Below are 25501 nucleotides of genomic sequence, written 5' to 3' on the forward strand. Positions count from 1 at the left end.
GATGTTGTGGCCATTTGGAGAATGAACTAGAGGATAGATGAGCTCTCTCTTTGTCCCCTCTCTGTAACTCTGCCTTTCACATAAACAAATTAAAAAAAAATTACTTAAAAAACATATGACAAGGGACCAGCGCTGTGGTGCAGCGGGTTAACACCCTAGCCTACAGTGCCAGCGTCCCATATGGCAGCACCTCTTTCGATCCAACTCTCTGCTATGGCCTGGGAAAGCAGTAGAAGATGGCCCAAGTGCTTGGGCCCCTGCACCCACATGGGAGACCTGGAAGAAGCTCCTGGCTCCTGGCTTCAGATCGGCGCAGCTCCAGCTATTGTGGCCATCTGTGGAGTGAACCAGTGGATGGAAGACCTCTCTCTGTCACTCTGTCTTTCAAATAAATAAAATGAATCTTTAAAAAATATATATATATATATATATATATGACAAGCTGTTAACAGCATTAATATATTGAAAAGCCAAAGTGACTCCATTTTAAAACAATTAAAAAAGCAGCCTCCGTTTCCCATAGCAGACCCGGGTCTTTGTAAAAGCAGGCATTCAGGCATTCCGGAGATATCAAAGCTTACCAGGGACAGCTAGCTTGGTAGACCAAGGACAGCACAGTAGAGATTGCTAAACAAAGTAACTCCCTGTGCCCAGAGCTCCCGAGCTGTAAGACCCGTTTTAACTCCCTGTACCCAAAGCTTCCGTGCTGCATGTAACTTTTTTTTCCTGCTGATGTTGCCCTTTTTTCCTTTAAAAACTCTCCCAAACAAAGACCGGGGCCTCACTCCTTCCTCCGCTGTGCCGGCTGGTTGGACGGCTGGTTGGACGGGGCCCCTGTCGTGGCTTGTACTCCTGAATAAACCTTGCTTTTGCAGTTCGGTGAGATCGACTCTCTGGGGGTCTCTGCGGGGATCTAATGATCTGGGCACAACATATTTTTTGGTGCCCAACAATATAAAGAGTTTTTAATATCAGTAAAGAAAAAAGAAATCTAACAGAAAAATAGGTGAAACTAGCCCATCACAAGGGAACAATACCATATGAGAAAATATCTCATATGGTTAAAGAAATACCAAGTGACACCATTTTCTCTTCGGTAAGCAGTAGTTACCAGATTTTCATGAGTTTATCCTTTGGCCCAGTGATACTACTTCTAGCAATTAACTGATAGAAATAATAAACAATGTACACAGAAAGCTGATTTTCACAATCATCAGGAAAGACAAATGGAAACTGCCTACATGCTCAATGTTATGAGTTGAATGTATCCCGTCAATAATAGCTGAAGGCCTAACCCCCAGCACTTCAGAATGTGACTTTATGTGAAAACAGGGACTTTCAATGGCTAATCAAGCTAAAATGCAGTTATCAGGGACTAGCGTTATCACACAGTGGGTTAAGTCACCTCCTACGATGCCTGTATACCAAACTGAAGCAACATCCCAAATTGGAGCTCTGCTTCCGATCCAGCTCCCTGTTAATGTGCCTGGGAAAGCAGTGGTGATGGCTCAAATGCTTGGGCCCCTGCCACCCATGTGGGAGATCCAGATGGAGTTTCAGGCTCCTGGCTTTGGCCTGGCCCAGACCTGGCCATTGAAGCCATTTGGGACTGAACCAGTGAATGGAAGATCAATCTCTCACTCTCATTCTGCCTTTCAAATAAACAAAATAAGCCTTGAAAAAAAATAATAAAGTCATTAGATGGCTCTCACCTGGTATGAATGGTATTGTTACAAAAAGGAGGAATTTGGACACAGCCAGCCAGGCACAGAGGGAAGCTGACGTGAAGAGACAGGGAGGACGCGACATGAAAACAGAGCAGAGCGCTGCATCTCTAGAAAGGGCTGCAATGCCGGCCAGCAGGACACCCCCACCCCACCCCCGCCAAGCTGGGAAGAACAAGGACAAATCCCCCTACAGGTTTCCAGGGGAGAATGGCCCTATTAACTAACAATACTTTGATCTCAGACTTCCTCCTTCAGAATTGTGAGACAATAAATTCCCATTATTCCAGGCCACCAGGGTTTGGAACTGCTGTCATGGCCACCCTCGGAAACTAGCAGAGCCATTAAGAAGGGAATGACAGAATACAACATTATCTTTCCAAACCGGGAAACAAGCCATCACCAAAAAACGATGCTGCAGACAAACAGTCACTGATGTGGGAATATATCCAAAATACACTGACAGCCTGAAAGCAGAACAGTAGAACGGTATATATATTTCATATTGTTCCTGTTTTTAATAAAATACACGTGTAAACACACCTCACTCAAAGTCCAAGAGGCCCCGCTCAAATAGTTAAAGGCTGCTAGTTCTGGCTAAGGAGATGGCAACAGATGTTTTTTTCTTTAAATCTTCTTTTGCTGATCTCTATTTCTTGGTTTCTCAGTAACACATGATGCACACTGCAGCTACTGCTTGGACTGCTCAATGACCCTCTGCGTAACAGGCCCTGCCTGCCTGGCCCACCCACCTGGAGGTGACAGGCGACCTGGGCTGGAGTCAATCAACCTGTGTGCTCCATTCCCCAGGCCGGAACAACTGGTCCAGAATGGACTCAAACCAGGGCAAGTGAAATTCCTCAGAATATTCCTACCTGGCCCTAACAGGGCACGTTCCTTTTCCTCCGTGGTCATAATGCTATACAGAGATGAGCCTGGAGCCAGCAACAGCCATGACTCTGCTTTAATGGAGAGGCCACCGCCCCGACAGAGGTGTGCACACAGCGTCCTGGGCACAGTCCCTTTCCTGCTCTCACCCTGCCCTCTATCCACCAGAGTCTGCTCATGTTTGCTCATGTTTGAAAAAAGAGACATTTTAAAAATGCCATCACTAAGAATGAATGGGGGCCGGTGCCGCAGCTCACTAGGCTAATCCTCCGCCTTGCGGCGCCGGCACACCGGGTTCTAGTCCCGGTTGGGGCGCCGGATTCTGTCCCGGTTGCCCCTCTTCCAGGCCAGCTCTCTGCTATGGCCAGGGAGTGCAGTGGAGGATGGCCCAAGTGCTTGGGCCCTGCACCCCATGGGAGACCAGGAGAAGCACCTGGCTCCTGCCATCGGATCAGCGCGGTGCGCTGGCCGCGGCAGCAATTGGAGGGTGAACCAACGGCAAAGGAAGACCTTCCTCTCTGTCTCTCTCTCTCACTGTCCACTCTGCCTGTCAAAAAAAAAAAAAAAAAAAAAAGAATGGGCTTCAGCGTTGGCTGTTGCAGCCATCTGGGGAGTGAATTACAGCACACAGAAGATCTCTCTGTCTGTCTCTCCCCTTCTCTCTGTAACTCTTTCAAAATACATAAATCTTTTAAAACATGAACGAATGAATGGGCTTGCAAGTTTGCACAGGCTCTATAAAACATCCAGGCCCCTTCTGTGCCTTTTTAGAAGTCATTAGGAGCTGACACATGGTGATGGTGTTACACACACAAACTGAAAGTATTCTCAACGTGTCACCATCTAAAAACATTTGGATACATCTAAGCACTGAGATACAAGTGTATTAAACATATTAAATGCTGCACTGTCAACTACTTGGAAAGCTTTTCTAAGAACTTTTTCCCAGGGCAAGAACTGTGAGGACTTGAAAACTGAAGTTGAATGAATCCAACATGTTTCTCTCACAGAAATTAAAGTGCAGGGGGCCAGTACTGTGGCACTGCAGTTTAAAGCCCCAACCTGCAGTGCCGGCATCCCATGTGGGCACTGGTTCGAGACCCGGCTGCTCTACTTCCTATCCAGCCTTCTGCTATGGCCTGAGAAAGCAGTAGAAGATGGCTCAAGTCCTTGGTCCCCTGCACCCACACGGGAGACCAGAAGAAGCTCCTGGCTCCTGATCGGCTTAGCTCCAGCCATTGTGGCCATTTGGGGAGTGAACCAGTGGATGGAAAACCTCTCTGCCTCTCTCTGTAACTGTTTCAAATAAATAAAATAAATCTTTAAAAAGAGACAAAGAAGAGAAAGAAATTAAAGCACATACTCAATATAATTTTCTAGCTATATCACTTCTGATTTAGTGGCTGAAACTAAACTCATAAAATTATGAGTGGTGGAAAAACTGAAACAAAAACAAGTTCAAAAGTTAACAGACATAACTCTACACATGTTTAATCCCCCAATGGAACATTATGAAAGAAGCATAAAAGTTTTACTAAAAGAAAATTATTTTTCCCCACACACACCTCTAAATAACTGTTAAGTATCTGAAGAAGTGAAAGCCAACTCAATGACAAAGATGTACAATTCCTAGAGAAAACAGGTACCCTGGCCAACATGGAAACTCACCTGACCTGTGCCAACCTCAAAAGACTCATAGTCAACTCGCACGGAGGAAACGCAAGCTCCAACCGCAAGCTTCCTCTTGGCCTCGTGACATTCCGAGGGGACAGGAGCCGCATCTTTAGTCTTCTGAGCGCTTTCCTCTTGTCCTTTGGCTGAAGCAGCCGCCACCGCCTTCTGTTCTGGTGCTGCGCGTCTCTGTTCCTGTGAACACCACGACACCACCTCAGGGAAAGTTCAGTTCTCACTCGTCACCACACGTGCTCTCCCCACCCTAAGGAATGATGAGTAACTTCTCAGACGTAAGAAAGCATTGTGGTTATCAGGAAATAGTACCTACAAAATCTGTTTTAGAAAGGCATACTAAACATTTAAGGAAGAAATGCCAAGATGTTTGTAATTTACTTTAAAAATCTTTTAAGATTAAGAAACAAAGAATCCAGGAAGAGTGACAATTCAATCTATATATGGCTATCATTACACAAAGTCCAAGAGTATTATTTTAAATACCGGAAAACAGATACAAAAGAGCACATATTGTTGGTTCTACTGATACGGGCTTCCAGAACAGGGAAACCATTCTACAGTTATCACAAATCGGAACACAACAGTTCCTACACAAAACGGCTAGCCAAGCTGGCCTTAGCTGTTCATTAGTTCAAACACCAGGAAACAGGAAGGACCAACTTGCTAACTCAAAGACAAAATGGAAGAAAGGAACCCCTGGCCAGCATTCTGGAGGCTCAGTTACTTCGGCCCTTCTGAGGCAGCACAAGGTTAAACCTAAAACCCAAAACGAAGAACACTTCCAGGGTTCTTCTGTTACATCTGCTTCCTTGCTCAGAAGTACTTCTGGTTATGTTCACAGACCTTAACATCCCATACTGCTTAGCGAGCTGCCTACACAGATGACAAACCATCCTGTTGCTAAGAACTGTTTTGTTCCTCTAACATCAATGCAATGATTTTAAAACTAAGTGAATACACACATACTTGACCATTATTTCCAACACTAAAAACCATTCCTTTTCAAGTGAAAATCACTAAGATAGTTTACAATGAATAATAATAATCAAGAACATGAACCACAAATATTTGGTCTCCTCATGAGAAAATTGGCTCATTTTGGTCCCATTATTTCAGTTACACACAACGTATCAATAGGACACACCATATTATCTTATTGATCTGACAACTCCTTGTTATCTGTGCGAACAGCAATCAATGGCAACTCAGTCAAGAAAGTTTTATGCCTCATCCAAAGGCAATTACTTTTGAATCTGAAACATGAGAACACACTATAGATTTTTACTCATCTCCAAACATTCTTGTAATGCCATAATTTATATATCCATGAAATTGCAGTCTATCAACCAGGCTCTTTCTAGAAAATGTTCAAGAACAGAATAGTGTACTTTTCTACTTTTTTCATTTTATTAGAGTCACACTGAGGACCTGAGGTAGGGTCTGGAAACACCTGTGCTCCACGACATGCGCAGAGCACAGGAGCACCACCAGCGCACAAGGTGTCCGGTCTCGGCCTGAGCGTCGTGCTCATCGCAGATGAATCCCAGGGATCCATCCAGGGTCGCAGTGAGGCTAGAGAGATGAGGAGCTCTTTGTAAACCGAATTACAGAATGAGCAAACGTACAAGGAAAACGCGATGGAAACACCGTGAAACTGCCAAAGCTAACCAACATTTCTCAACACTTCATCGAACACTGTCTGAGCCTGTCGAAAACTCTGAAATGTCTGTGACGCTCACTGGAGACAGCAGGTGATGCTCACGTAGATGGACCCCCGCCACCAACAAGGGAGACCAGGCCTGACTTCCCATCTCCCAGCTTCAGCCTGGCTCTGCCCTAGCGGTTGTGAGCTTCTGAGGAGTGAACCAGCAGACAAAAGGGCTCTGTCTCTATCTCTCATTGTCTATTTCTGTGTGTGTGTGTGTGTGTGTCTGCCTTTCAAATAAATTTTAAAAAATAAAATTTCTGGGCCAGCGCCGCGGCTCACTAGGCTAATCCTCCGCCTTGCGGCGCCGGCACACCGGGTTCTAGTCCCGGTTGGGGCGCCGGATTCTGTCCCGGTTGCCCCTCTTCCAGGCCAGCTCTCTGCTGTGGCCCGGGAGTGCAGTGGAGGATGGCCCAGGTGCTTGGGCCCTGCACCCCATGGGAGACCAGGAAAAGCACCTGGCTCCTGGCTCCTGCCATCGGATCAGCGCGGTGCGCCGGCCGCAGCGCGCCGGCCGCGGCGGCCATTGGAGGGTGAACCAATGGCGAAGGAAGACCTTTCTCTCTGTCTCTCTCTCACTGTCCACTCTGCCTGTCAAAAAATTAAAAAAAAAAATAAAATAAAATAAAATTTCTGGCCAGTGCCACGGCTCAATAAGCTAATCCTCCGCCTGCGGTGCTGGCACACCGGGTTCTAGTCCTAGTTGGGGTGCCAGTTCTGTCCTGGTTGCTCCTCTTCCAGGCCAGCTCTCTGCTGTGGCCAGGGAGATGGCCCAAGTGCTTGGGCCCTGCATCCGCATGGGAGACCAGGAGAAGCACCTGGCTCCTGGCTTCGGATCAGCGCGGTGCGCCGGTCGCAACAAGGGAGACCATAAATAAATAAATAAATAAAAATAAAATAAAATTTCTTCTTCTCAGGGCCAGTGCTGTGGCGTAGTAGGCAAAGCTGCCGCCTGCAGGGTTGGCATCCCATATGGGCACCAGCGCACGCGTGTGCGCACGCGCTCTCTCTCTCCTCCTCTCTCTCCCTCCCTCCCTCTCTTTCTCTGCCTCTCCTCTCTGTGTAACTCTGATTTTCAAATAAATAAATCTTTAAAAAAATTTCTTCTAAGCTATTTCCTCCTTTCCATCTCCTAGTTGGGACCCCTATTATCCTCAGTGATTGTGCCATCCCAATTACCACCCTGAGAGACTCAAGCTTCAACCCCTTCCAACTCCACCTGTGCGCTGTAACCCAGTGAATTTTCCAGAACACACACCTGACCACAATAAGTGTTTCTTAAATAACATCTCCTCAGAAATGAAACCAAGAGGTTCATTGCTGCTAAAATGAAAATGTGGGGCCAGCGCTGTGGTGCAGCAGGTTAAAGCCTTGGCCTGAAGAACCAGCATCTCATATGGGCACCAGTTCTAGTCCCGGCTGCTCCACTTCTGATCCAGCTCTCTGCTATGGCCTGGGAAAGCAGTAGAAGATGGCCCAAGTCCTTGGGCCCCTGCACCCACATGGGAGACCCAGAAGAAGCTCCTGGTCCCTGACTTCAGATCAGCTCAGTTCTGGCTTTTGTGGCTATTTGGGGAGAGAACCAGAGGATGGCAGACCTCTCTCTGTCTCTCTACCTCACTCTAATTCTGTCTTTCAAATGAATAAAAATAAAACTTTTTTTAAAAAAAAGAAACTGTATCCCAATTCATAGGTTTGTCTCAACTTTTAGACTTGTTCAGTTTTTTTTTATTATTTTAAGATTCTGAATCAGTCAGTAGGCTCTAAGCCCAAGAAAGCAAATGTTAATGGAAAAAAAAGGAAAGAATCCATTCAAAAATTAATTTACTACAGACATGTACTCATGGGGGAAATTTTCTAATGTAGCTTATAGCATATAGTTTCCAATTAAAAAAGTTAAAATTTCTACTAACATGATATGGTGCCAAATTATAATTTGTGATCCAATAAGCACATCTGCATTTTAGACTTGCTTTTAAATATTTACTTATTTATTTGAAAGGCAGATACAGAGAAAGAGAGAGGGAGAGACAGAGAGCGCTCTTGCATCAGCTACTTTACCCCCTATTTGGCCACAATGGCAAGCACTGAGCTGGGTTTCCTACATGGGTGCAGGGGCCCAAGCACTTGGGTCATCTTCTGCTGCTTTCCCAGGAGCAGTAGCAGGAGGCTGGATTGGAAGTGGAGCAGCTAGGACATAAGCTGGCGCCCATATGGGATGCCAGCATCTCAGGCAGCGGCTTAACCTGCTACACAGGTGAGCATTTCACGATACTTGTTTAAAAGAAATATGACTGGGGCGGGCCTGGGGCGCAGAAGGTTAAGCTCCCACTTGGGACACTCATATTCCACATTAGAGCGCCTCGTTCATGTCTCAACTACTTCACTTCTAATTCAGCTTCCTGCTGGTTCAGTCCCAGAAGGCAGCTGGAGATGGCGCAAGTGGTTGTGTCTGGTGTCCAGAGTCTCACATGGGAGACATGGATAGAGTTCCAAGCTCCTGGCCTTGGCTTGCCCTACTCTGGTTGCTGTGGACATTTAGGGGGTGAACTGTGCAGATGGAAGATCTATCACTCTGTCTTCCAAATAAATAAAACAAACTTTTACAAAATAAACCAAAGTACCATGACTTTCATGGCCATATGAACACGCTAGAGAACTACTTCCTTGTGAGAAAACTCAAACTTCTGCATCTGCCATTCAGGCCTGTGGAATCCTCCACCCTACCCCACTCCCAGCTCACCTGATGTTTCAGCTACAGGAAGACACACACCTGCTCCTGTAAGGTCACTTCTCCTGATTCTACCCCTTCTCAACAGGCCAGAACTGCTCTGGACAGCAAAGACAGCACTCTGTTAGGGGACTCAAGTACCGTCATTTGTGGTCAGTCCTCTCCCCCTAACTAGACTGCATGTTCTTGGTTCATCTCCAAATCCCAAGAAAAGCACAGTGCCTGACCTAAAAGAAATATCCAATAAAATGTTGGATGATTCAATTCTTTAAGCCAAACATAAAATAATCAGTTCTTTGACTTTATAGTCACATTTCCTAGTTTAAAATAGGAATGTTAAATCCTAGATAAGTAGCAAATAGAACCATCGACGTTTAAGAGACAGGGAAACCATCAAAGATTGTGTTAATACCAATGAAAATAAAAGTCACCGTAAGTGTAAGCTAATTTTTCTAATCAGAAAATCTCTGCAAAATTAAGATGATCAGTAACATTAAAACAAGTTTCCCCAGTTTTTAATTTCTTTCTAAATGCTTTTTTAGTTGATGCTTTGTCTTGCTAAGAATTTAAGCTGTTTGGTTACTATTTAGTGAGACTTTTCAACTCCACAGATGCCAAAAAGAATTGGAAGGAGAGAAAGTGAGCTATTCCTGGGTGCTAAGCTTCCCTTCCTTCACCTCCTGCTCACTGCGACCCTACGAGGATCCAAGAAATTAAGCAAATAATGCAAGAAGATGTAGTTAATAAATAGATGATCTGGGAATTAGGGTGCCCAACTCATCTAACTGACCCAAACTTAATTATTTCTTGCGCCAGGAAATTTTCAATAATACATTTTACAACTGGAAGTCCTTTTGTCCCAAAAATACTCAGTCCTGGAAAAACTGGGAAGTTCACTAGCCTAACGTGGATGGAAAATCCAGTTCTGGTCGACTCTAAAGTCTGGGCTTCCTTGAGCTCCATCCTAGGAGGCGAGCAAACCAGGTTACCCAGTCATAGCAGCATTAAAAATTCCTAAAATACAAACGATCTGGTCACACAATGAATTCTGGGTTTTCTTGAAGGTAGAGGTGAACCTTACCAGTTTGGCTGCTTTATGTTTTACAAAGTTAGCGATCTTCTTTCTGGGCCCAAGGGGTATCCCCATTTCCTTCAGGTCATCAACTGTACACATAAGCTTTGAAAGAAACAAACAGCACATGAATTAATCTACTGACAGATGAGCTGAAACTGGACTTTAAAAATTATAAACCATTAAAGCAATTTAAGAACCAATCAATTTTGTTGGTGCTGTTGTTTATAAATCATAGATTAGTTTAAGCTATAAAACCTTAGGCCTCCACACCTAAATCATTCTATTAATTTTTAACAGAAAACACATGCATGGTATACAGAATTGCAAAGCTATAGTCAAGCATACAGTGAAGTCTCTGACTCGCTCTGTCCCAACCACTCAATTCGCCAACTGCTGGGAATCGGCTGTCGCTGCAGAAACACCCTATGTGTGACACAGCAGCTACCACACACAGTCCTGCACTTGTTCTTAGACACCAGCATCTCTGACACTGCCCCACCTACTCAACAGCTGCAGGGGACAGCACAGAGGAGTAGCCAGTGCTACTGGAGGACACTGCAAGTACTCCTAAGGTTTTTTTTGGTTACAAACAATGCTGCAGTGAAGGATGCCTGCAGATGTTACAGTGTGACTGTTTTCCTACAAGGAGTATGTTCATAGAATCTGTCCCAAATTTACACTGTCACCAATAACAGACAGCAGTACCTACTTATTCTCCTTAGCCACATGGTATATTGCCAAAACTTCTATTTTTGTCAAACTATATTGTTAAAAAAAACCTTAGGTGATTTTTAATTTGTATTTCTCTTCCAAGTTTTCATATGGTAAGAAGCCATTTGTTATTTTCTTTTTTACAAATCATTTTCTAAAATATTCTTTGTTTACCTATACTTTTCTGTAACCTACAGAATCTTTGAATATTAAGGAAATGAGCCATTTATAACATGTGTTCCAAATATTTTTTCTATCTTTCATTGGCCTTTAGAGGTTGTTTAGTGTCTGCTACCTACTTTTCCTCTTCAAGGCCTTCTGGGTTTTGTACCATACTTAGAAAAGCCTTCCAAACTACAAAAAATCTTGTTTTCAATCTTTAAGCATTCATGTCTGTCATATCTGGAATATATTTTGCCTTAAGAGTATTTAAAACATTCTTCATTTTCAAACTTACACACAGGGAAACAATTTTAAACAAAAATTAAACTATCATCAATACCAGAGACTCCATATCAATCTTTTCCTTTTCAAAAGTGCTGACATATTCAGATAGGCTAAGTGCGCCCAGGGTTTCCTGCAAAGTTAGGACTTCTTCATTTTCAACATCAAGGTCACATGACTCATCCAAAGTCAGTTTTGGTTCTTCGGGCATCTTAAAAACAAAACAAAAAACACATGGGAAACATTAAAAATCTCAGAAAAGCTAATATAGAACATCTCTTGATCTATGGAAAGCCGTGAACAATTCCATTCCATAGAAAAATCATACTTTTCGGTAGTTTTCAGCAAGCAAAGACTGAATACTCTGAAGCATACTCAGTCATTCATGCTCCCATTTTCTATAATAATTTATATCTTTAAAAGTCATAAATTTGCACATTTAAATTTATAACCAGTAAGGAAGGGTGAGAAACTCAAACAATGAGTTGTATGTTCCATAACACTTTTTTTTTTAAAAAAAGATTTAGTTATTTATTTGAAAGTCAGAGTTACATAGACAGAGGCAGACACAGAGAGAAATCTTCCATCTGCTGGTTTACTCCCCAAATGGCTGAATGGCTGGTGCTGGGCCAGTCGGAAGCCCAGAGACAGAAGGTTCTTCTGGGCCTCCCATGTGGGCACAGGGCCCAAGGACTTCTGCTTTCCCACATGAATTAGCAAGGAGCTGGATTGGAAGTGGAGTAGCCGGGACTTGAACCAGTACCCATATGGGATGCCAGTGAGCAGGTGGCAGCTTTACCCACTATGCCACGGTGCCGGCCCCTCTATTACACTTCTAAACCTCAGTGTATCTGGAGAGATCTCAACAGTTTCAGGAAACAGTTTAGATTTCGAGAAACTGGTCGACTGCAGCTCTAAATGCGAATGCTAAGGGGCTGCCTGCAGACGTACCTGCTTTTCCTGAAAACGTGGCTGCTTCACAACTCCGTTGGCAACGGCCAGGGGCCCGGGGGACTTGGAAGAATTCAGGTCTTTTTGATTAGACAGGATGTCAAACAATATTAAAGAACCTAAGGAGAAAAGAAGTTTTTTTGCTTTGTAATGTACTAGGTGTTTTTTATAAAATTTTTTTTTCAAAGTCCCTAGCCAGAAGTCCCACAATAACTAGATGTTATTCAAGACCAATATTTGATATAACCATTTTAACAAACAGCAGAATAAATTAAAATACATCAATATTCCAATATAATATCGAGTGTGCAGCAAAGGCAGGATCAAAAAGAATTTACTTCATCCTTTCATAAAAGATCTGTAATTCTAAATTTTATACTAAAAATGTCACCCACTCTGAAAGCAGTGATGACTAAACAAAAATTATGTCTAAAATATGTGTATGACAGTTTTACCTAAACTGTGGCCAGCAACAGAGACCCCTCCTTTGAAGTTTGGGTTCCGACTCATAAAGAGGGCATGTAGACGGTTTATCTCCATTCCGACTTTTTCCACAATTACCTGACAGTAGGTGGGGCTGTTATAAAACAAAATATCTAGCAAGGTTTCATTGGTAAAGTGACGAAACCGACCAATACTTGGTAAAGTGATTTTCTTAATATTCCTGTTAAAAAGAAAAAGAAGCATATTCAGTAAGCATCTCCATTTACATCTATGAATTTGTAAAAGTGTGTATTTTGATTCCTGAAAATACACTGAGTAAAAGAGCCCACAAGCTAATTATGAGTTGATTCTGTTGGGCAGTTATTGTAAAGAAATCTAAAGTAAGCAGACAAGTTATCTGAGCTTATAACTATACCATGAATTTTGGGATTCTCTACAAAGATTTTAACTTTATTTACTTATTTTTTACGATTTATTCATTTGCAAGAAGAGAGAGATAGAGAGACAGAATGACGTATCTTTCATCAGCAGGCTCACTCCCCTAATAGCCACAATGGACAAGGCTGGGTCAGGCTGATCTAGCACTCCTATGGGATGCCAGCACTGCAAGGAGTGGCTTAACAGCTGCACCCCAACACCAGTCCCTTTAACTTTAATTTTAAAGAGGAAAACCTACTCTTCCATTTTTCTTCCGATTAACTGGAAATCTGGATACTCGACACAAACAGGACAAAAGGAAATGCAGCGTGGAGGAGTTACACGAAATGAAAGCCTTTACTGATTTGAAAATGACCAAAGTGAAGTTCATAAACATCACACAGGAGAAAACACCCTCCCAACAGCCCACAACGGACAGAACACTGTTGATAGAACTTTTTATAAATCACGTGCCTGTAACTTTGACATTCACCGAAATCCAGACATGTTATTAGCCCTGTGTGCCAACATAAATATTACCATATCTGTTGTGCTCAGCTGGGAGTATTCCAAGTTGGGTGGGCATTTTTAGTGGTCACCGTGCTCCAGCACTCAGACCTAAGGATGCTAACTGGCCTGCAAGGCAACAACAAAGCAGTGTCCTGCCAAGAACATGGCCGCTGAGAAAGTGGTTCTCAGGCGGGTGCCATTTTTCCCCCCAGGGAACAATTGGCAATTTCCAGAAACAGCCTGGTCGTCACACGGTGAGAGGGAGAGGCATGCTACTGCTATCTGACAGATGCGGCAGCCACAAATGCTGCTAAGTATCCTGCAACGTACAGACAGCCCTGTCTACACCATGCCAGATTAGGCTTAGACATTTAGTACTAAAAACGAAAACTCAGTACTTACAACTAGCTAGCATTTCTTAGATTCTCCTCAATATTTACAACAAGAATACATACATATATACACACACAGAAAAGTTGCATGCACATATTAGCATGTGACCACATGTCAAAGCAAGGATAAAATGCAGAAACGAAACGTATTGTTGAAGTCATTACAAACTATCCCACATTACAGTTTAAGTTCTGAATCTAAATGTGACTATCTGAAAAACAAGTTATCAAAACCCACAGACCTGTCAACACCTGTGGCGTCCCCGCCCAAGGAGCTGTGCCAATGAACCGGGAGGAACTCCACTCTGCTCACCTTCCCATCATCTAAAGATTTCTTGAAATGTGTCTGCAGCAACTTGAGAGAAACCACTCTAAAATCATCCACTTCAAAGAAAAAAATCAGGGGAGAGAAATTAAGCTGATTAAACTGTCCTACTTTGACATCTGTTAGTAACTACCTCAAATAGATCAATCATTTTAATAATATGAAGATATAATTTTTAAGGAAAAAAAACGAGGAAGAAAAAATTAGCTTTAAGAAAGTAAAAAACAACCTTCAGGAGGTACTTATAACTCATTATTTTGAAGGAATGTATAAATGCCTAGACAACGTTGGTTTAACTATCACCACTGGGAGGCAGCACGGCATGCTGGGTAAAGACTACCATCCCATACAGGTGCCAGTTCGTATCCTGGCTGCTCCACTTCCGATCCAGCTCTCTGCTATGGCCTGGGAAAGCAGTGGAAGATGGCCCAAGTCCTTGAACCCCTGTACCCACGTGGGAGACCTGGAAGAAGCTCCTGGCTCCAGTCTTCAGATCGGCACAGCTCAGGCCATTGCAGCCATCATGGGAGTGAACCAGCAGATGGAAGCCCTTTCTCTCTCTCCCCCTCTCCTCCTCTCTCTGTGTAACTCTGACTTTCAAATAAGTAAGTAAATCTTACAAAAAAAAAAAAAAAAAAAGTCTGGAATCAAACTGCCTGCAGCTGGATCCAGACTCGGGAACCCACTGACTGTGATCCAGAGAGTGGGACTTCCCCTGAGGCCTCAGTTCCTCACCTGATGGTAAGGGTGACAGCACCTGTATACCCAAAGGTCTGCTGGGGAGGGTTAACTGATACAACTCATGCCAGGTACTTGGTGTTTTCCACATATTTATTAAACATGAATTCTTATCATACAGACATCAAAATAAAACTTCAGGGGCCAGGACTGTGGCACAGTAGGTTAAGCTGCCACGTGGGATGTTGGCATCCCATATGGGCGCTGGTTTGTGTTCGGCCGCTCCACTTCCAACTTAGCTACTTGATAATGTGTCTGGGAAGGCAGTGGATGACGACCCAAGTGCTTGGGCCCGGCCACCTCTGTGGAGACCTGGATGGAGTTCCAGGTTCCTGGCTTCGGCTTGGCCCACTGCAGCCATTTTGGGAGTGAACCAGCTATTGGATAGAAGGTCTCTCTCTCCTCTCTCTGTAACTTTGACTTTCAAATAAATAAATGATTTTTTTTTAAAAAGAGGCAATTGGCATAAAAAAAAAGATAAAACTTCAAAAATTTAAGTCAACCAGGCAGTTCAGAGCTTCACAGAACCGCTTGTCACAACTCACTCACTTCACCAATGCACGCGCACCTCGCTGCTGGAAGGGCTCAGGCAGAGGCCGTCTGTCAGAAAGGCTAAGCTATTTCCAAGGTCCCTTCTAATTCTTCAGGGTGTAGGATTTTATGAGCGAACAAGTCAATTTCAAATTACTATTTCCCACTCAGCATTTAAATCTCTATTTATTCCTAAAGATTTATTTATTTGAAAGGCAGATTTAGAGAGAGGCAGAGGCAGAGAGAGAGAGAGAGGTCTTCTACCCGATGGTTCACTCCCCAAACAGCTGCAAGAGCTAGAGCTGTGCCAATCTGAAGCCAGGAGCCAGGAGCTTCTTCTGGGTCTCCCACACGGGTGCCGGGGCCCAAGGACTTGGGACATCTTCCTCTGCTTTCCCAGGCCATAGCAGAGAGCTGGATCGGAAGTGGAGCAGCCAGGACTCGAACTGGTGCCCATATGGGATGCCGGCACTGCAGGTGGCAGCCTTACCTGGTACACCACAGCGCCACCCCTAAATCTCCTCTTACAGCTCCTTGGCAAGCAGTACAGAGTGCAGCTGGAACTACCCTAGAAATGACTACTGCACAGCTCTTCCATTAATTCTCAAATCATTCCATGAAACAAAATATGACTATCACTTACCACATTCAATAATACTTCTAAAGCGCAAGTCACACACAGGCCCGATGCCATGCACCATGAACACCAAATGGTCAACCTGAGGCATCTCCCCTAGGTACCAAAAACAAAAACACACACACACAAATATAAAAACTGGGCATTTGAGTTTTCTTAATTAAATAGCAATATTCTAGGTACCCCTTTTATCATCACAAACTGGCCAAAGAAATTTAGGACCCTTCCAAGCAAATAAGCCTCATGACCCTCTACCAGATTAAAAACCATTTGCCCATCTCGGTGACCAACACTGAACTAGACCAGGAAGTGGGAAAGCAGGCTCTCCTTGCTCTCAGCAGCCAGCCAGCCGCTCTGTGTCTACAGAGGCGCCACAACGTGTAGTTGCTTCACAACTCCCAGGGTGTAGACCCACACTCAGAGAAGCAATCTGCCAATATAAAACTTTTTTTTTTTTTTTTTTGACAGGCAGAGTGGATAGTGAGAGAGAGAGAGACAGAGAGAAAGGTCTTCCTTTGCCGTTGGTTCACCCTCCAATGGCCGCCACGGCTGGCGCGCTGCAGCCGGCACACCGCGCTGATCCGAAGGCAGGAGCCAGGTGCTTCTCCTGGTCTCCCATGCGGGTGCAGGGCCCAAGCACTTGGGCCATCCTCCACTGCCTTCCCGGGCCACAGGAAGAGGGGCAACCAGGAAAGAATCCGGCGCCCTGACCGGGACTAGAACCCGGTGTGCCGGCGCCGCTAGGCGGAGGATTAGCCTAGTGAGCCACGGCACCGGCTGCCAATATAAAACTTTAAAACCATTTCGCCAAATACCATAAGGCCATTTTTCTACTTCAATCAGATTTTGAGTACTTATTTTATAATCTTATAAATAAGACAATGAAACAAACATGAAGAGTATGTAATTATCAAAATAAAAATCCACCTTAAATGCTGTAGTGAGGAAAAGCAAAGCAGACACTAGAACAGGGGTTGGCAAACTGTGGCCCAGGGACCAAATCCTGCCCACTACCTGTCTTTATAAAGAGCTTTACTGGAACACAGCTATCTACATACAGTCTCTATCGCTGTTCTCCTGCTACAGTGGCAAAAGTGTAGCTGCAACAGAGTCCATATGCCTGCAAAGCCTAAAATACTTGTATTCTGGCTCTTCACAGAAAAAGTGTGCCAACCCTGCACTAGAGTAAGACAAACCAGCGAGGCATAACACCAGCACAGAAGTACTGCCAAAGCTTAGTTCCAACCAGCAAAGTGCTTTGCCACAATAACACATATGTTAGAATCTACACTTTGTGGTTTGTGTATCTTCAACAGAATTCTAAATTTAAAAATAGAGAAGCAGTAAATTTAAAAGAAAGACAGAGGCCAAACTGGCTGATTTATGCATATGGTGGCAGGTGATCATAACTGTTTCTTTCTTCAATATTCTAAAGTATGACATGCAAATACAGAAGACTGAAAAAGACTCAGGTCCTAAGCAAACATACACACCATCAGGGATTTCATCAAGGTTATCATCAATTCCACGTTTGACAACCCTGGGCCTTGTCTGCCCATCTTGTGTGGTCCCCCATTCATCAGGCACTGAGGATGGCTGGAACTGAACAATAACCTTCAAGATACAAAGGATGAAGACAGAGCTCATTACCAAATCTTTCCCACTACAGGCTAAATAATTTATTTCATTATATAATATACTATACTACACACGGATAGATTACAAATCAAGTATTACTGCTATTCCCCGAGGCCAATTTTCTAAGAGTCCTAGCTAATGTTCACTAACAATCAAAAGTAAGTAAATCAACACCATTATTTCCAATTCTTATGCTGGAAAATCATACCTCTGTAGTACACCTTGATTTAAGTCTACCTGGGGGTCAGTATTTGGCCTAGTGGTTAAGATATAAGATACCCACATCCCATATCAGAGTGCCTGAACTCAAGTCCCAACTTCCCTCCCACTTGTACTTTCCTGTGAATTTGCACCCTGCAAGGCAGCAGGTAGTGATGGTTCAAGTCCTTGCATTCCTGCAACCCACAGGGAGACCTGGATGGAGTTCCAGGTTCCTGGCTTCCACTTAGCCCCCAGGCATTCCGAGAGTGAACAGCAAATAGGAACTCTCTCTTTGCTTCTCAAGTAAGTATTTAAACTTTAAATTTTTGAAAAATTCCATAATGAGGCCAGCACTGTGGCAGAGCAGGTAAGGCCACCACCTGCAGTGCCAGCATCCTATATAGGCACTGGTTCAAGTCCCGGCTGCTCCACTTCCAATCCAACTCTCTGCTATGGCCTGGGAAAGCAGTAGAAGATGGCCCAAGTCCTTGAGCACCTGCACCTGCATGGGAGACCCAGAAGAAGCTCCTGGCTCCTAGCTCTGGATTGGCACAGCTCCGGAGAGAGACCTCTCTCTCTGCCTCTCTCATTCTCTTTCTGTTTAACTCTGACTTTGAAATAAATAACTCTTTAAAAAAAAAAAAAAAAAAAAAAACATAAAACTCCATGTTTACACATAAGAAATCAAAGACAAGTTACCTGCAATTGAGAAATATTTGTCTTACAAACACACCTAAGACAAAATCCTTTAGATCTGGGGGGAGGCACTGTGGCGCAGTAGTTTCAGCATTACTGGCATCCCACGTGAGCACCAGTGTCCTGGCTGCTCCACTTCTGTCCAGCTCTCTACAACGTGGCTGGGAAGGCAGCAGAAGATGACCCAAGTGTTTGGGCCCCTGCCAGCTCCAGAGTTCCTGACTTCAGCCTGTGCCCACCCAGGCCGTACTGGCCATTTGGGGAGTGAACTAGCAGATACAAGATCTCTCTTTCTCTGTCTCTTCATCTCTAACTCTGCCTTTCAAATCAATCAATCAATCAATCTTTTTAAAAAATACTTTACATTAAGCCCTGTGCCACAGAATAATTTTTCAATTAAAAGAATGAACATATATATAACAATATGCAAAATGTTTGTATAAGAAATAAAAGGCTAAGGTTGCTACCATCAAGAAGTGAAACAGGAAGTACAGAGGTGGGAGGCTTTCTTCACTTGATACCTTTGATGTTGTTGAAATTTTGATGTATGAACCTGTTTTTATTTTTATTTACTTCATTATTAAAAAGGACAAGTGGTTAAACTTGCTTTGTTTTCTTCCACACTTTTCTGTAAAACCACATTAATAAAAAGCCTATGTACTGTGTGTCAAGCCTATGCCAGAAGCTTCTAAGTTACCTCACTTCATCTAAAACATATCACAGAGAGGTCAGTGCTGCAGGTGAGGAGCCTGGAGCCCAGAGAAATTAAGTAAATGAAAGGATCAGAACACTGCTAGTCATTAGCTTTCAAAAAAACAAGTAAAGTTCATGGAGACTGCAATTACTTTAAAAAGGACACATTTTTATTTAAAAGCTTAAAACAAATCACCATCACAGACAGGTAGGCAAACCATGGCCCTATAATCAATATGACAAATCCGTATCACATTCAGATGTGGAGGAAAATGATCGCTATGACAAAGGTGGCCTACCACCTGTTTTAGAAATAAAGTTTTACTGAAGACATCCACACCCACTGCTTTACGTGTCTCCAGCTGCTTTCACACTACAGTGGTAGATCTGGTAGCTCCAACAGAGATTATACGGGCGGCAAATCCTTAAATATTCACTCCTCAGCCTCTTTAAAAAAAACTTGGCTGGGGCTGGCACTGTGGCACAGCAGGTAAAGCCGCCACCTGCAGTGCTGGCATCCCATATGGTTCTAGTCCCGGCTGTTCCACTTCTGATCCAGCTATATGCTATGGCCTGGGTAAGCAGCAGCAGATGGCTCAAGTCCTTGGGCCCCTGCACCCATGATAGGAGACCCAGAGGAAGCTCCTTGCTTCTGGCTTCGGTTACGGCCAACTGGGGAGTGAACCACTAGATGGACGACCTCTCCCTCTCTCTCTCTCTCTCTCTCGCTCTCGCTCTCTCTCTGCCTCTCCTTCTCTCTCTGTGTAACTCTTTCAAATAAATAAATAAATCTTAAAAAAAAAAAACTTGGCCGGCTGGCGCCGTGGCTCAATAGGCTAATCCTCTGCCTTGCGGCGCTGGCACACTGGGTTCTAGTCCCGGTCGGGGCGCCGGATTCTTTCCCGGTTGCCCCTCTTCCAGGCCAGCTCTCTGCTGTGGCCCGGGAAGGCAGTGGAGGATGGCCCAAGTACTTGGGCCCTGCACCCGCATGGGAGACCAGGAGAAGCACCTGGCTCCTGCCATCGGATCAGCACGGTGTGCCGGCCGCAGCGCATCAGCCGCGGCGGCCATTGGAGGGTGAACCAACGGCAAAAAGGAAGACCTTTCTCTTTGTGTCTCTCTCTCACTGTCCACTCTGCCTGTCAAAAAAAAAAAAAAAACCTTGGCCAATATCTGACCAAGTGAAACAATTTATCAAGCATCTTCTATGGTATATGAAGCTTCAGCTAAACAGAAACAGAAATAGGAACAGAAATTTTTAAATCATGCTTTTGTTTCCATAACTATTTTAAACTTTTTTAATTTTAATAATTTAAAGAAAACAGACTGCACATATTTTATACACACAATTCACACTATTTTAAAGGCAAGACACTTACTATATCCTCACTATAGAAGTTACTGAAAATGAACATTTATCAACACATAGAGCAAAATATTATTGCAATATACCTAACACTTTAAACAGCAAAATTACCTTGGGATTGTGCATAACAATGGTCTCTCCACTTGGAAACTCTAATCTGCGGTGCCACTGATTCGTTGTTACAGCTTTTTTATATTCAGCCTACAGTAATGGGAACATATAATCCAGTGTGACAAATCTCTATCACATCAAAAGTGTGCAAGAAAATGACAGTTATGACACTGACAAAAACAACACTCAGAGAAGCTCCCATTTATTGGCTGGTTATCACAGGTTTTTTAAATCACTTTATATACATTATCTCATTTAAGTAATTACTCTCAATTAAATAAAATTATTCTCAATTAAATATTATCTCCTAAATAATATTATCCCCATTCTATAGAGAAGAAAACCAAGCCCCTTAAGTTTCTCAGGACTACCATAACAGAGTAGCACAAGCCAGGGGCTTACACAAATTTATTGACTCATGCTGAAATCCAGGTCAGCATGGCCATGGCCTCTCTGAAACATGTAAGGAAGTCCTCCCAGCCTTGCCCTAGCTCCTGATGCTGCCATTGTTCTCTGGCACTCCTGGACTTGAAGCATAACCCCTTCCTCTGCCTTCATCATCACACAGCATTGTTCCTGCGTGTCTCTGTCTCTCTTCTCTTCTCCTTAAAAAGACACCAACCATATTGCATAAAGGTCTAAACCTACTCCAGTATGACCTCATGGTAACTAATTATATCTGCAGTGACCCTATTTCCAAACTAAGGTACTAGGAGTTAGTACTTCAGTGTACCAATTTTGAGTGCAGGCGTGAGCAGGACACAATTTAACCCATAACAGATATTTTGAGTGCTGTACACAGTTAGTTACACAATTACACAACTGAGAGTAGCAATGGCAGAAGTGTGGTTCACTTTCACCCAGGACTTTCTGACTCCAAAGCCTTGACTGTCCAATCATTTTCTTACTCTTCCTCCAGATACACAATTCTGCTTTCTATGAAGCGCAAGGCTGAGGGCCTGCTGGGAAGGGATACAGCACGCAGTAAAGGGGAAATCTGGCACGCCTACTGTACAGTCTTTTACATACTTATTTTTTTAAATGACAAGTATAAATTGTTAGTTGTACTTAAGCAATTATCCAACAGTCATGTTAAAATGCAAGTCTTTCTTTTTGTGTCCTCCACAATCACTCAGTGACAGCTTTCAAGAGCTGATCAAGGAGCCAGCATTGTGGAGCACCAGGTTAAGTCACCACCTGCCAATACCAGTATCCCATAAGGGCACTGGTTCCAGTCCCAGCTGTTCCACTTCTGATCCAGCTCCTTGCTAATCCACTTGGGAAAGCAGAGAAGATGGCCCATATGCTTGGGTCATTTCCACCCACAAGGGAGACTGGGATAGAGTTCCGGGTTTGCTCTGGCCCAGCCCCACCCCATCCCACCCGTTATGGCCATTTGGCAGTAAAAAAGTAGAGGAGAGATTTTCTGTCTCTCCTGCTGTTATTCTGTCTTTCAAATAAATAAATTAATCTTAAAAAAATATTTCTGGGGCCGGCATTGTGGCATAGAGGGTAAGGCCACCACCTGCGACACTGGCATCCCATGTGGACACTGGTTGGAGCTCTGGCTGTTTTACTTCTGATCCAGCTCTCTGCTAATGTGCCTGGGAAAGTACCCTCCTGGGAGACCCAGAAGAAGCTCTTGGCTTGGTCTGGTTCATCTAGCTGTTTCAGTCATTTGGGGAGTGAACCAGCAGATGGAAGATCTCTCTCTCTGTCTTCCTCCCTTTCTAACAGTGCCTTTCAAATAAATGAAAATAAATTTTTTAAAAAATATTTATTATGAGGTGAAATTTTTAAAATGTCTGAAGCCTCTGCTCTTAATAAACATTTTTTTCCAATTTACTTAATCCCAACTAACCCTTTCTCACTAGGCCAACATTTATGTTTTGCTACTGATTTGGTTAAACCGTACTTCACAGTCACTACTATTGAACTTAATATTTAGCAGGCATGTTTGATTTAATCATGTGTAGGAATTATATTTAGGGGCCGGCGCTGTGGCGCAGGAGGTTTACCCTCCACCTGCAGCGCCAGCATCCCATGTGGGTGTCAGTCCTAGTCTTGGCTGCTCCTCTCCTGATCCAGCTCTCTGCTATGTCCTGGGAAAGCAGCTGAAGATGGCCCAAGTGCTTGGGCCCCTGCGCCCACATGGGAGACCCAGAAGAAGCTCCTGGCTCCTCAATTCAGATCAGCTCAGGCTCCGGCCATTGTGGCCATTTGGGGAGTGAACCAGTGGATGGAAGACCTTTCTCTCTGTCTCTCCCTCTCTCTGTAACTCTACCTATCAAATAAATAATAAATATTTAAAAAAAAAAAAGAACTGCATTTATCAAAACCAAAAAGAAAAATACAAAAAAAGCTTGCTAGAAAAAATATTCGTAGATAAAGACTAGTCTAAGAAAATGGTTTCAGAAGGCAAAATTTGATTTAAAAAGGAAGTAAGATTGTGACTGAGGGGACGGCATTGTAGTGCAGTGGATTAAGCTGCAGCTTGCAGTAGCATCGTCCCACATCAGAGCACCAGTTCAAGTCCCAGCTACTCTGCTTCCAATCTGGCTTCCTGTTAATGTGCCTGGGAAGGCAGCAGAAGATGATCCATGTATGTGGGCCCCTACCAGCCATGTGGGAAACCTGGATGCAGTTCCAGACTCTTGGCTTAGACCTGTCCCAGTCCTGACAGCTGTAGCCAGTTTAGGAGTGAACCAGTGTCATCTTCTCTCTGTCACTCTTTCAAACAAATAAATATACCTTTTTTTTAATTTGTGACTGTATTTTTATTTCTATTAGTTGTTTCTCAAGAAAAATAAAATTAGTACTTAACAGTGGTACTTATACCATCAGCTCCTAAAAAAACACAAAGCCAAGTCCTTGTTTAAAGTCACTCTCAAAATATAAATCCAAGGATAACTAACATTTTGGAGAGCACTTGGCACAGTGGGAACACACTGACTGCAATGCCCGTATCCCATACTGGAGTCCCCGGGTCTGAGTCCTGACTCTGCCTGTTTCCAGTTTCCTGCTTATGTGCACCCGAGGCAGCAGGTGATGGGTCAAGTACGTGGATCCCTGCTACCCAGAGAAACCTGGACTGAGTTCTGGGATCCTAGTTCCAGCCTGGCCCAGTCCAGTAGTGTGGGCATTTGGGAAATAAATCAGCAGATGGAAGATCTGTCTGTCTCTCTGCCTTTCAAATAAATAAAAATAAATGAAGTTGACAAGTCAATGTTAAAAAACAATTTTACAGGCCCCTTTTGATGTTAATGTTAGGATTTATTCACACAAACTTTACGAACTACTACGGGGCTGGAACTGTGGTACAATAGGTTAATCTTCCACCTGCAGCACCAGCATCCCAAATGGGTGCCGGTTCCAGTCCTGGCTGCTCCTCTTCAGATCCAGCTCTCTGCTATGGCCTGGGAAAGCAGTAGAAGATGGCCCAACCGCTTGGGTAACTGCCCCCCCGTGGGAGACTGGGAAAAAGCTCCTGGCTCCCAGCTTTGGATTAGCCCAGCTCTGGCCGTTGCAGCCATTTAGGGAGTGAACCAGGGGATGGAAAACCTCTTTCTATCTCTCCCCCTCTCACTGTCTGTAACTTTACCTCTCAAATAAATAAATAAAATCTTTAAAAAAAAAAAAAAAGCATTAAAAAAAAAACTAACCAAAATGTTCTACATCTCATCTTCCATGTGGGCAACTGAATTCATTTAGCTTATTTCAAATTTAATATTCAACTATTAAGTGGAATTAGCACAAGAAATTAACACAATTATATAAAAGAACATTAACCATCCTGCTAGTAAGTTCCATGACAATTCTTCCTAACCTAAAGTGTTAATTTTCACAAGTCAGAGACTGATTTCAAGCCTTTTACTAAACATTGATTCAGACAGGTCTACATGCGGGGCCTCTGTTGCCAACACCAATCCCAGCAGCCCAGGTCCTTCTGAAGGTCTGGTGCAGGCGGCTCCCTAGACCTGAGGAGCCCGGAAAGCACCCTGTCTTCCAGCAGAGCAGCAGCCCACGTCACGAACACTGGGGTCTAGAGAACGCAGCCTCCGCTGCAAACAGCCAGCTCCAGCGCGAGTGGCACCACACGAGGCGCCAGGGTCCACAAGGCCTAGGTTTTGCAAAGGAAAGCACACAGGAATCAAGCGCTCGTACCTCTAGTTTCTCACTGAACTCCTCCGTATAGGGAATGAATCGGCTGTCGGTGTCCCCCTTGTAAAACCAGGTGCAGCGTCTCACTTCAGTGGGCTCCTCTTCCCAGTACACTGCTCTCCTCACGCGGTCATAGAGGTAAACGTCGTAGCGCCCGCCGTCTGTGCCCAGAACCACGCTCTCAGGGTCTGGCTGAACTGGAGGAACAATGCCCACGTTTTACCCGACTGTTGTAAGGCATACTTACAAATAAACAACAACGAACATGGCGACTAGTCAATCCTGAGAGAAAAAGAACTAAGCTCATTCTTACTGACAAACACAAGATTACAATTAATCTATGCTGCTCAAAATCACGACCCTTCTTGACTGGAAAAGAAACAGCCAGGGCACACTTAGAAACATGATCATAAAGTAGTTCATATAACTGATAAAGTAATTCAAACAATTGGCAGGTTTTTTTTTTTTGTTTTTTTTTTTTTAAAGTCCAGGCTGAAACATTTACCTACAGCAAGGCTCTATTACGTAAGCTGCTAAAGGACATTGATATCAGGGACTTATTCTCCCAGGAGCAAAGAGCACCAGGATAAGGAAGTAACTCTCGATGCTGCATGACTTCTCAGAGCCTGAGCACACCCTTCAAGAGAGAGCATTTGCAGAACTCCTCTCACTGTGGGACACTGTGCATACAGAGCGTCTCTGGGAATGAGGCCCACAGAAAAT

At 43.9% G+C, this 25501-nt stretch overlaps 1 protein-coding gene across 2 annotated transcripts in view; it reads right to left on the reverse strand.

Annotated features, from left to right (window-relative positions):
* The window catches only part of SEC23IP (SEC23 interacting protein), a 54643-nt gene that overhangs the window by 17876 nt on the left and 11266 nt on the right, over window positions 1-25501 (reverse strand). For both annotated transcript variants that reach the window (XM_008270608.4, XM_070057124.1), the window contains exons 4-13: window positions 24782-24975; window positions 20618-20707; window positions 17406-17526; window positions 15919-16008; window positions 13924-14065; window positions 12374-12582; window positions 11919-12037; window positions 11026-11178; window positions 9819-9914; window positions 4281-4478 (exon numbers count right to left, since the gene is read on the reverse strand). In XM_008270608.4, coding sequence (XP_008268830.3) covers window positions 4281-4478; window positions 9819-9914; window positions 11026-11178; window positions 11919-12037; window positions 12374-12582; window positions 13924-14065; window positions 15919-16008; window positions 17406-17526; window positions 20618-20707; window positions 24782-24975 — 1412 coding nt within the window. The remainder of the gene's footprint in view (window positions 1-4280; window positions 4479-9818; window positions 9915-11025; window positions 11179-11918; window positions 12038-12373; window positions 12583-13923; window positions 14066-15918; window positions 16009-17405; window positions 17527-20617; window positions 20708-24781; window positions 24976-25501) is intronic.

The sequence above is a fragment of the Oryctolagus cuniculus genome, chromosome 15 (assembly GCF_964237555.1).
Source record: "Oryctolagus cuniculus chromosome 15, mOryCun1.1, whole genome shotgun sequence".
NCBI classification, from domain to species: Eukaryota; Metazoa; Chordata; class Mammalia; order Lagomorpha; family Leporidae; genus Oryctolagus; species Oryctolagus cuniculus.